This window comes from Galeopterus variegatus, unplaced genomic scaffold (assembly GCF_000696425.1).
Source record: "Galeopterus variegatus unplaced genomic scaffold, G_variegatus-3.0.2 Scaffold9939, whole genome shotgun sequence".
In the NCBI taxonomy this organism is placed as follows: domain Eukaryota; kingdom Metazoa; phylum Chordata; class Mammalia; order Dermoptera; family Cynocephalidae; genus Galeopterus; species Galeopterus variegatus.
In genome coordinates, this window is record NW_007736050.1 from 13775 (window position 1) to 26754 (window position 12980).

Genomic DNA, 12980 nt, shown 5'->3' on the forward strand with positions numbered 1-12980 from the left:
TGCCTAGATAATTTTAAATGTGAATACCACAACTTTTGAGTGCTGAATAATTCCCTTATTATACAATTTGTTGGAAAATAGAAAGGAGATAACATTTCCAAACTCTCTTATTGAGACCAGTATAATCTTTATTATGAAACGAGGCATGCAGGGCGCCTGAGTGGAGGCACTCAGATCCACCATGCTGAGGACCATGTTGCTTCCAAACATCCTGCTCACTGGTACACCAAGAGAAAGAGTTGGAGAAACCACACTAGGTGAAAAACTTGCATCAAGATCAAGACAAATATGTTAACATGGGTGATTTAGCTGGATCCCTGGATATCATGGAGTCTAGCAAGATGGCATCTTCCAAGAACATGCTGAAGGATGCACAGATGATGGCACAAATCCTGAAGGACATGGGGATTACGGAATGTGAGCCAAGAGTTATAAATCAGATGTTGGAATTTGCCTTCTGATATGTGACCACAATTCTAAATGATGCAAAAATTTATTCAAACTAAGAATATGATAAGAAAGCTACTGTTGATGCAGATGACATGTGATTGGCCATCCAGTGTTTCACAGATCAATCTTTTACCTCCCTTTCCCTAAGAGATTTTTTTTATTAGATATTGCAATATTGCAAGGCAAAGAAATCAGACCCCTTTGCCATGGATAAAGCCACATTCAGATCCTAAAGTACTGATAGATAGTGCTTAACAGCATCAAACTATGGGCTTAAGTCTTTATAAAAAAAAAAAAAAGGCATCTACTTCTGCAGGAATAACAGTTTCAAGGTTAAGTACTGGTTCAGTAAAACATTGAGTTTCTACAACATCAGCAGTTGAGAATGTTCTGATTAATCCATCATTAATTGGGTCCAAAAACATTCTTATTACCACTAATATGGTGTCATCACAAAATAATGCCAATGAATCATCACAAAATGCCAATGAATCAGCAAATGCATTGAAAAGAAGGCATAAAGGTGATGACGATGATGACTACGATAATTTGTAATCTAGCTTTGATGCATATACATGTGTACTTGGTCTGAAATCCATTGTACTGAAATTAAAAATGCATGTTGGATGTTTTCAACTTGCTTTAGAAAACTTAAAAAGTATTTAATGAGTAAATAAAGTTACCATATTTTCTGATTGAAATGTTGGATTTTCTTTAATAGGATTAGTAATGGTTTTTCATCAGCCTTTAAGTCTAAAAAATAAAGATGTTAAAAAAAAAAAAAGATCTGGCCATCACATCTTGGGCATGCGTGGTGACAATTTGCTTTGTACTCCATGAATCTTCATAACCAACAAAAAGAAATAAAAAAAATAAAGAGGGGGCTGGCCAGTTAGCTCAGTTGGTTCCAGCACAGCCTTATAACACTAAGGTCATGGCTTTGGATCACCATACTGGCCAGCTGCCAAAAACTAAATTAATTAAAAAAAAAAATTGAGGCACAATGGAATTTTAAAAAAAATGAAACCAGATAAAGCAGTATGTAGAAATCACTCATGTAATGCAACAATTTAAAACGTGAACTAATTGAGGGCTCTCCGTTTGGCTCAGTTGATTACAGCATGTGTTGATAACAACATGGTCCAAGGTTTGATCCCTGATACTGGCCAGCCACCAAAAAAACAACAAAAACAAACAAATACTATATGTGGGGGCCGGCCCATGGCTCACTCGGGAGAGTATGGTGCTGATAACACCAAGGCCACGGGTTCGGATCCCATATAGGGATGGCTGGTTGCTCACTGGGTGAGCGTGGTGCTGACAACACCAAGTCAAGGGTTAAGATCCCCTTACCAGTCATCTTTAAAAAAAAAAAAAAAAAAAAAAAACTATATGTGAACTATAGTTGAACTATAATTGAACCCAAGAGTACTTCTAATACATCTTAATAATATTGACTGGTCATAGCAAATAATTAAGTTAAATTTTAAAACAATTTTTTAAATAAAGTAATTTAAAACATTTTAAATCCATGAGGCCACAATGATACTCAACAAAGAAAAAAGGGAGAAGAATGCTCTTTACAGTAGAATGCCAGCTAGTAAATGAATACGGACTAAGATCTTGCAACCCTCAATCTAATAATTGATTCAGATATGGATGACCATTAGATGCTAAATTCTTCGGGTGAAGGAAGAGGCAAGATAGTCATAGGAAGGGGCAAGATAGTCATACGATGTCAAAGTATCACCCTATAGACTAGTTACAAATTCCAAAGTGAAAACACCTATACCACAAAAAAATCTGGTGATAATACTTTTAATATGAGACAATTTAAATATGCACCTGTTAATGTGCAGACAGGATTGAGGCCATAGCTCTTTTTAAGAAGAGTGATTGTGTTAAAGAGAAGAGCAGCATCAAAAAAAGATCTGTCCACCCACCCCACCAAAATTAGTTTATATTTTACTATTGCTGCTCCATTTCAATAGTCGTTCACTTGGGAAAATAAGAGGTTTTGAATCACAGATTGTGTGATGCAATAAAGGAGATTAAGTTTATATAAATAAATAAATAAAATAAAGCACCTCTCAATGTAAAACAATGTAAAGTCCTCAATCTCATGTATAAAGCATTCTTGCCAGAAATGTTTTATCTAAATCTCGAGCCCCAGTCTTAATTTCCAGTTTATAGGAAATATAAAAAGTTAGTCAAAGAACAGCATGAGGAAACAGATAATCCAGAATGTTGTAATATTGTACAAGAAAACTAACCCTTCTCTTAAAAAAGTCAGTATTGGATTGGCCAGCCACAAAAAACCAAAAAAACAAAAAAAAACCCAATTATCATAAAAGACCTTTCTTGATTAAAAGGAACTAGAAAGATATAACGACCAAATACAATGCCAGAAACTCAATTGGATTCTGAATTTTTAAAAGAAAGATAAAAAACATATTTGGGGGCTAATTAAGAATATTTGAATTTGAACTAGATATTGCATGCTATTACAGAAAGAATGTTTATTTCTTAGGTTTGATAGATACTTTGATTATGTAGAAGAATGTCCTTATTCTTAAACAAAGAATGCTTAAATATTTAGGGGGAAAGAATGTGTCAGATTATTCTATCTGGCAGAATAACTAATTTGTAAAAAATAAATGAAAAAAAGATCTTTGCAAAATGTGGCAAAAATATTAACAAATGGATATGATTAATTAGTTCAATTGGGAGACCATGGTTCTGGTAACACCAAGCTCACATGTTCAAATCCCCTTACCAGCCAGCCACCGAAAAAAATAAAGCAAATAAATAAAAATATTAACAAACGGTGAATTGTTATAATTCTTTCAACTTTTGTTTGTTGTAAAATTTTTCAAATAAAAAATATGTAAGATAAATTAAAATGCATCATAAGCTAGTGGTACAAATATACAAGAAATGTTTATACATTGAAAATTGATTTTATTCTTTTTGATACTATTGTAAATGGAATCATTTTCTTAATTTCCTTTTCAGATCACCATTGCTAGTATATGAAAATACAAATGATTTTGCTGTGTTGTTTTTGTATTCTGCAACTTTCTTGTACTTGTTAATTAGCTCTAATAGCTTGAAGGATGATTTAGGGTTTTCTATATGTAAGATAATGTCATCTGAGAATACAACATAGTTTTACTTCTGCCTTTCCAATTTTGATGACTTTATTTATTTTTCTTGCTTAATTGCTCTGGCTCAAAATTTCAGTACTATGGTGAATAGAAGTTTTTGAAATGGGCATCTTTGTCTCACTCCTGACTTCAGGGGAAAAATTCTCAGTCTTTCACCTTTGAATATTGATACTAGCTGTGGGCTTTTCATATATGGCTTTTGTCATATGAGGAGTTTCCCTTCTATTCCCTTTTAACTGACTGTAAACATTGATTGGATTTTGTTTAGAAAAAATTTGGACAGTTGTGAAAATATAAAAAATGCCTGGTTATAAGATATTATATACAAATTATTTTCTCAAGTGTAATAGTACTGTACTCATGCAAAAATTATCCTTTTCTTAGGGCATACATGCAGACATATTTTGGTAAACTATCATGATCTCCACATCTTACTTTTAAATGATTTAATAAAAAATATATTTACATATGTCTGAATAGTATATCAAATACAGAAAGATGTTAACACTTATTGAATCTAACTATCATGATCTCCACATCTTACTTTTAAATGATTTAATAAAAAATTTATTTACATATGTCTGAATAGTATATCAAATACAGAAAGATGTTAACACTTATTGAATCTAAGTGGGGGGTATGCAGGTACAGTAGTGGCAAGGCAGAGAGTTTCTTATATCTGCTTCTTCTCAATTGCCTACAGCTTAAAATAATACTTGTGCAAAAATAATACTTAGGCATATTTTGGGGTGGCATATTCTGATCTCCTACAATGTGTTTAAACCAGATTTCCTCTTCTTCTTCTCCATAGTAATTAATCTTTTCATTATCTTCTTATTCCTATAAGTTAGAGAAGAATTGTGAAAAATTGCTAGAGTAACACACACTCTTCCATACCAACGCCTTGAAAATGATCGATGAAATAAGGAATTCATTCCTGGAGTTCCTGAGTAGTTTGCTCCCAAAACTAGAGATGATGTGCACAAAGGCTTTATGTAGTCAGTAAAACAACAGGATGGGCTGCTTATTCTCAGGATTCATATTCTGCAATTAGTCTCACTTCGTTTGTCTATATACTCTCCTTTTCCTTCTCTTCCCTTCCCACAGCTCCTCCCCATTCGCACATGCTTGTAGTTTTCCCATTAAAACAAAAAGGAACAAAGGAAGGAAGGAGAGAGGCAGGAAGAGAAAAAGGAAGAGAGAGAGAGAGACTGAGAAGAAAAGAAGGAAAGCCAGTTGGTTAGAGTGCAGCCTTATAACACCAAGGTCACAGGTTCAAATCCCTGAGCCAGCCAGATGCCAAAAAAGGAAAAAAAAAAAAAAAAGAAGGAAAGGAACCTCCCTTGAGGTTACTGCCTCAGCTAACTGCTCTCTCCTTCCCGGCTCATCTAACAAAGATTATTAATATGTCCTGCTCCTAGAGAAAAAAAAAAAGAAGGAAAGGAACCTCCCTTGAGGTTACTGCCTAAGCTAACTGCTCTCTCCTTCCCGGCTCATCTAACAAAGATTATTAATATGTCCTGCTCCTAGTTCTTCATGTGCTCTGCTCCAACTTACTGCAGTCACATTTCTGCTTCTAGTAACTCTCTCAACCTTCTCTCAAAAAGGCCACTATGTCTTAAACTGCCAGTCCCAACAGCTCCATGTCAGTCATTACCTCACATGGCCATCTTACTGACAAACATTTCTTCCTTCTAAACCTCTCCACCCACTGCTTCCTTTACTGACTTATCTCCCAGCCTCGAATGGTACATTTTTGGTTCTCACTGCCTACCTACCATTGACGTGCTGATTCTCTTTAGGGTTCTTCCCTCAGTCCCTTCTAATTCTTACACACTCTTATCTACAATTTATATGCTAATGACTCCCAAAGGGTTTTTCTCTAACCCACATTCTCTCTAGAATGTCCCAAGTATCATATATTCTTTAGCATGAAATTGGATTTTTACCTTTCCCCCATCTTATAAGACACCATCTTATTCCCTTTACTCCTACATCTCTTAAATTTCACTTTAAATTCTTTGCCAGTGTAATAAATTATATCTTTTCTGAGTTATAATAGCAATTTCTTATTTACTCTCCAATCTAGTTTCTGTTGCAAAATTTTAGTTCACTTTCTTAAAAGCAAAACAAAACAACGATAACAACAAAAAAACCCTTAACTTCTCAACATCACCTCCACCCAATTCCATCACCAAAAGCTGAATTTTATACTCACGATGGGCATCAGGAGTTCTATGGTCTATATAAAATCTAAAAGTGTGTGTATGTCCAATGTATATTTTCTTGGAGGTATGTAGTTACCATTATATTCTCAAAGGGGTCTGTGTCCCAAAAGTGACTGAGAAATAATGACCTACAGGATAACATATAGATCTTTAACGAACAGTCTATAACATATAGATCCGAAAGGTCTATATGGTCCGCTCCTCCCCTCCCCAGACTCATTTGTCAATATAAGCTTCAACCATATTGACCTACCTGCAATTTCTAAGTATGCCATATTTTTTTTATTTTCATGTGTTTGACTGGCTATTTCCACTACAGAGTGGCCAAATTATTACTTTCCAACTGGCAAACTTAACCTCAGTATATGTAATCACCTCTGAAGAGTCTCTAAGTCTCTGAGTTACTCCGATATAGGTACTTCTCACAGACTTTCATAGCTTTTCTTACTCATTTCCATTTGAGTATGCTACATGGATTTTGTTTCACTGACTTTTGTATCCACAGATGAGTATCTGACATGTAGTGATAACTCTAATGTTTGTTTTTTTCTTTAGAGCAGGTTCCTAAAATTGAGGCAGAGACAAAGCCCTAACTAGTCAGATACTTTGTTAAGGCTGCTAAGAACTAACCCCGTTTATCTCAATTCTAATCCACTAAGTGTTTTTTTTTTTTCCTTCCTATTTTTGCCTGATCTATATGGCAAATTAAGAAAACAACACGTTTGGGGCCGGCCCGTGGCTCACTCGGTAGAGTGCGGTGCTGAGAACACCAAGGCCACGGGTTCGGATCCCATATAGGGATGGCCGGTTTGCTCACTGGGTGAGCGTGGTGCTGACAACACCAAGCCAAGGGTTGAGATCCCCTTACTGGTCATCTTTTAAAAAAAAAAAAAAAGAAATAAAGAAAACAACACGTTTGCCCTCTGCCGTCTCCTTTTAAATTATTCAGAAATCCTTCTATATATATCTATTTTTCTGTGTGCCATAATTAGAAAGATACTTAAAGATTACCTCTTAGCACATTCAGGGCATAACATGTTATCTTCTTGGCCTGGGGATGGGAAAGTGCAGGCTGGTAACAGGAAGAGAGAAATCATACTCCTGGGAGTGTCAGGCACCCAGACCTGACCCGCACGGAACTGCAGGCGAACCCACCCCTCTGCATCTGCAGAGAGAAGTCTGCCATGGACCACACACCACCTGACACCTGCAGAGGGAAACAGAAGCAAAGATAAGCAGCAAAGGTCAGGATAGCACCCTGATACACCCTCTCAGAAAGTCACTCTTGATTTTGCTCTCATATTTTGCTCACAAAGTAATTGAATGAGGTGCATAAAAAATGTAGACCACAAGTAGCTATGATACAACTTAACAAACTATATAGCAGAAGGGATAATAATACTTACCATTTTGTAAAGCTTGCTTTATGTCCAGAATTTTGCTAAGTGGTTTACATGTACTAATACATTTATTCTTAAGTACATTATTAATATTTACCTTCTATTTGCTTTTTACTTACAGGTGAGGTGACTGAAGCTTATAGTGTTAAATATCATTATTTTCCCAAAGCCAAGACATGGATCCAGGTATTCTGACTAAGAATCCATTTGCCCAACCACTACATTGTATTGCCTCAACTAAAGAAAATAGGCAAGAGTCTTTTTGTTTAAAACTGTAAGGGACAATCTAACCAGGGAGATGGGATATTTACAGGAAAACAAAGTAAGTGGTAAAGATACCAAGTGTCTGAAACTGAGAGAAAGGAGCAGTCACAGTGGCTTAACTATCTATAAATAAGCAGTGCATATAGTGTAATATCTCCCCGGTTAGACTGTAAAACAAGAGTAGACTATATGTGTTTTTAGTACAATATACCCAGCAGCTAGACATACTGCCGGACCACAGAAGGTGCTTAGTAACTGCTGAATAAAGAGAAACATGCAGATCCCCGTGCCAGCCAGCCACCAAAGAGAAAGGAAAAAAAAAAAGAGGAACATAAAAAGGGGAGTTAATTGTGGGATGATACTAGCTCATATGACATATTAATAGAAATTAGAAAAAGGTGTCATCTTTTGGGGAGGCAGCCCCCAGGCACCCAGCATTGTGGCTGGACAATGCCTTTGTACAAATTAGTAAAAGGTGCCCATTCCTCCACACAGAAAGGAGCACAGTTTGGGGATGAGAGGACAGGCCATGTGGAGGAAAGGACAGGCCATGGGGAGGAGAGGATAGGCCAGTTTCAGCTCCCAGTCTTCCTTCCTGAGTTCCGTGTATGGTGAACATTGTGCCCTACCACACAAGTCAGCCCCAAGTAAAAGAATGATCTAGAACACCTCTGGTGATGGAAGGAGAGAAGCCAAAGAATTCAAGATTCAAGCCAAAGAGGAAAGCAGCTTTGTTCTGGCTTGGGATAGGGTCTGCTGGAGATGAAAGTGAAAATAGCAAGGACAGAGAAGCAGGAGATGGAGAAAGGTGGGGTTAAGTTATCCTCAAAATTTCTTAAAGGACAGGGGCCCCAAACCTTTTAATCATTATCTGCTTTCAATGTGCCACATTCTGTGTCTCCTTTAAATCTCACAACAATTCTATGAAATAAGTTGTAATCTTCATTTTATAGACCAGGATAGCAGGATTTAAACTAAGTACTTGCCAATGTCACATACTTAGGAAATGGTAAAGCAAGGATTTGAAGCAAGGTTGTTCAATTCCAACACTTTTCCTCTTATTCACTATATTATGAATGCCTTGAGGAAGGGAGAAAGAAAAGGGGAAGGTCTCAGGCTGTGGCTGACCACATCATTAGATTATGCTGTCTTTCCTCCTTGGAATTCTGCTCAGTGATGAGAAAGGTCACCACTTAATCAGCTGATTTAGAGATTCATCCAGACAACACTTGGCTGTCCATCAATCAAGAAAAAAATACGTCCTATGTCATCCAATTTCTAACCTACAGGTATTTCAGTGAACTCCTTCCCTTTCACCACCTTTCAGTCTGAGGCTAACAAAAATTATCCTTTTTTCTCTGGAATGGTGCTCACAGTTTAGGGTTGATCTTACCAGAGGCTTGCAGCAAAAAGGCCTCAACACAAGCAGGAATGGGCTGCGAGTTCAAAGCCTTGGGCTGAACGGCCCTCGCAGCAATTCTTCCCCACGATGCCAGCATGGCTTCCTGAGCTGGAGTTACTACTTCCACTATGTTTGTCTCTTCCTCTCTTTCACTCATCTCACGACTTTCTTGAAGCTTTGCTCTCTTGGTCACTGCCTTGCATTTCCTTGAACGCAGTTTGGCCTCCTGTGGTGTTGCAGGAATAGCCTGAAAATGAAATTCATGATGAATATTCAGTGAAATGCACTGCCATAAGGACTTTAGTGTCAACTGCATCATTCTTTATACTGACCTGAACATGTATGTCAGTGTAGGAAAGGTTTAGGAATATCAGTGCCCTTAGAGCTGTGGTTCTCAACTAGGAGAAATTTTTGGTGGTTCTAACTGAGCGTGGGCAGTGGGGCAGCTGCTACTGATATCTAGTGGGTAGAGGCTGGGGATGCTGCTAAACATCCTACAATGCATAGGACAGCCCCCACAACAAAACATTATTTGGCCCCAACATGTCAATAGTGCCACAGTTAAGAACCCATGCATTGGAGGTACAACATACATGAGATGGTGGGAAAGGAGGGACACCTTGGTCAGAAGCCTCCTTCAGGGGCTGTCCAGTTAGCCCCACAGGTTAGAGCATGGTGTTTACCACACCAGGGTCCAGGCTTTCATCCCTGTACTGGGAAGTGCCAAAGCACAACACAAAACAAACAAAAAAGAAATAATCGCACATTACCACGCTCATCCCATCTTTACTCACATGTTTTTGTTCCTGGTAAGCATGTCTCTGGAGCCTCAGATAAACCTCAGTTTTCTAAGGAAATTAAGAGGGAAATAAAAGTTAAAGGTTGACAAAGTTTCCCATATTCATTCCAAGCAGCAGAGATTTCCACCAGTGTACTAACCTCACCATCGGTACTCAAACTCAATTGCTGGCACCACTCCCGCAAGGTGTCCCGACGCACTTCATTAATCGGAGGCAAAATGGCTGGCAGGGGAAGGCCTGGTGTTTTACACGTACGTTTTGAGAGAGGTTTGAATCGTACACCTGTTTCAGGAAGATGAACCGACAGAAGAGTGGAACGAAAGTAGTAACTTAATGTTTGTAAGATTCTTTATAATTTTAAAGATTTTCGCACATTTTCCACACTGCAATCTGCAAATATACATATCCATTTCTTTTCTCATGTTACAAGTGAGGTTAACAGATTCAGGAATTAAAGAACTTGCCCAAGATCACACAGCTGTTAAAATGGCAGACCTGGGACTCAAGCCTCCATTGAGACTCTAAATTCTGTTTTTATACTACATATACTAACTAGATCGTTGTTTTTTGCAGCTCAACAACCACCTGAATAAAACATTATGTTGCATTTCTCCTCCAAAATATCTAGATTTGGGGCTACAAAATATCATCAGCTCTTCCCATGGAAATCAAAGAAACCCCTCCTAACTCTACCCCGAACCAACAACGGTCACTGTTCTGTCAGCCTGCCTCACTTCTCTCTACAGCACCCCATCTCACTTCACTGCACTGGGCTCTAATCCATCACTATTGACTTCATGATCAAGTTCTCATTATCGGCCCAGAAAATAAAATCTCCTGAAAATACTTAAACTTGATGCCTTTATATGAAGCACTGAGAACAGATGCAAAGGGTCGTGCTTTTAAGAGCTGCTATGTATTTGATCACCAAGCAAAATAGTAGATGTTTTTCAAAATTATTTAATCTTCCTAGGAGGCAAGTACATATTATCCTTATTTTTATAGAAGAGAAGATTGAGCTTCATGGGTTGGGAATTTGAACTTATGTCTCGCTGCCCCATCAGCGCATGCTTTGTCCAAAGCGCTCCACCCGCCTATTCTGTGTCTTAAAAAGGCAGGCAGGACATGGCGCTTAGCAAATGAGAAGCGTGCGAGTTGAAGACATCTCTTACGGTGGGTAGGCAAGGGGAGAGTTACAGGGGCAGGTAGCTGAGCGATCCCCGCCCTCATACCTTTATTACTTTTCCTAGACCTCTTTGGTTTGACATCATAAGTTGAAGAAACACTTGGTTCCACTTGTTCTTTTTCACGTTCCTCTGGAACCAATGACAAAATCGCAGTTTCCTCATGTAATTCTTCCTCAGAGAAATTCTGGAAAGAAGAGTCTGTTACAGATTCTCATTTGATGCCATACAATTAAACTGCTCACTTTCAAGGCATAACTAATGAAGAAGAAACTGAGAAGACACTGGGGAGGGGCCGGCCCGTGGCTCACTCAGGAGAGTGCGGTGCTGATAACACCAAGTCAAGGGTTCAGATCCCATATAGGGATGGCCGGTTAGCTCACTTGGGAGAGCCTGGTGCTGACAACACCAAGTCAAGAGTTAAAATCCCCTTAGGAGTCATCTTAAAAAAAAAAAAAGAAGACACTGGGTGGATGGAGAGAAGAATTCCTGAGATTTCTCAAACACGATGTTGATTAGCAGGTCCTTTATTAGATAAGGGAAACAATGAGAAAACAAGCAAAAGCCAATTTACAAGTGGGCAATATGGGAAAATAGAAGGAGCAGGGCTTGGGTTTGGAAAATTATTTCCCTGTAGTCTTGCTCTCCATTAGCTAAAACACCACATACTTTTATTTTGTCTCCTAAATCTGTATGGAATGTGTTCCTGCCTTCCCACCGGATTCAAACTATTATCGAGTTTCAGTAGCTCAAGCAAATATTTGCCGTTACTGCAAAATCCATTCTTACTCTATTCTTTCTGCATAGATTTCTCTCTTTCTTGTTAGAAATTCTTCTTAGAGCGCATACCACCAAAGTCATGGGTTCAGATCCCCATACCTGCCAGCCGCCAAAAAAAACCCCAAATCAAAAAACTATAAAAATCTTCAATGGCTTGTCATTGCTATTCAGGTTAAGGCAAAACTTGAATTAGACTACAAATTTGTGTAGCCTACAAATAGTGAACAGCCTGGCCCCTGCTTGCCTCTCCAGCTCTCTAACCCTTGAGCATTCTGAGCTCCAGCCACACTGGCCTTATTTCAGCTCCAAGGCCTGGGAAGAAAATGTATCCTTTTACTCTGTTTGATTCACAGTAATTTACATTGCACCCAGCAGAGTAGGGATTCAGTGGGTTTTAATGATCTGATGAATGACAGATAAAGTGGAAAGCATGTAGGTAGCAAGGGGTTAACGTTTATTGCTTTTCTACAGTTCACAGGCACTGTGCTATGTGCTTTCTGTATTTCTCTCATTTAATCGTCATAGTATACTTGTCATTTATTAGTTTTCCTGTTTTACAAATGAGGAAACTGAGTCTCAGAAATTAAATGAACAGTGCTGTAAAGTAACACATGCTTGAGCATGTTTCTGAACTTAGCTTTTTCTTCTCAAACCCAAGGGTGAAAAAACTCCATTCCAGTCCAATTGTTAAAACTCTTTTCCAGACCTTCCCACTCCCCTCCCCCTTCTATTTAAATCTCTTCAATGGCTTCCCATTACTCTTACACTTAGCTTGCAGGGGGTCGTGATTTTTGCATTTGTATACCACCTTTTCAAAGCACTCTTCACCCTTCCACTCTTGTCGGCTTCAAAAAACACTGACATTACTTGGGGAATAAGTTCTAGAAATAAGTTGGGGCTCAAAGCAGCTACATGTCTTGTCCTTAATCATATACCTATTATTGACCAATTCAGTCCTCTAGCCTGGTACCGTGGTCTTTATAAACACACTATGACACCTTCTCAATTTAGTTTCTCATCCAGTCCAGGGTGACCCAAGCCTAGTTTGAAAACCTATTTGGTACCAAATACATTGGGAGTAGTTACTCTTTTTTCCCTTTTTTGGGGGGAGTGGGGGGAAGTGGCTGGCCAGTACAGGGGTGGAACCCTGAACCCTGGTGTCTTCAGCATTACACTCTAACCAACTGAGCTAACCAGCCAGCCCAGGTTACTTCTTATTCCAGGAGAAAAGAAACCAATTTGTCACTTTCGAATGATTTTTTTTTTTTTTTTTTTTTTTTTCCTTTCCCCTTTTCCCTTTTTTTT

The 12980-nt window shown here is 38.3% G+C and overlaps 1 protein-coding gene and 1 pseudogene across 1 annotated transcript in view; one reads left to right on the forward strand and one right to left on the reverse strand.

Annotated features, from left to right (window-relative positions):
- The first annotated feature begins 326 nt into the window (after nucleotides 1-326).
- LOC103609681 lies at nucleotides 327-810 on the forward strand (annotated as a pseudogene).
- A 3429-nt stretch (nucleotides 811-4239) lies between these two features.
- Nucleotides 4240-12980, reverse strand: part of LOC103609682 (developmental pluripotency-associated protein 2-like) — a 27574-nt gene continuing 18833 nt past the window's right edge. The window contains exons 3-8 of the mRNA XM_008593981.1: nucleotides 10944-11082; nucleotides 9851-9993; nucleotides 9706-9759; nucleotides 8903-9158; nucleotides 6857-7052; nucleotides 4240-4457 (exon numbers count right to left, since the gene is read on the reverse strand). Of these exons, the coding sequence (XP_008592203.1) occupies nucleotides 4385-4457; nucleotides 6857-7052; nucleotides 8903-9158; nucleotides 9706-9759; nucleotides 9851-9993; nucleotides 10944-11082 (861 nt within the window). The 3' untranslated portion in view covers nucleotides 4240-4384. The remainder of the gene's footprint in view (nucleotides 4458-6856; nucleotides 7053-8902; nucleotides 9159-9705; nucleotides 9760-9850; nucleotides 9994-10943; nucleotides 11083-12980) is intronic.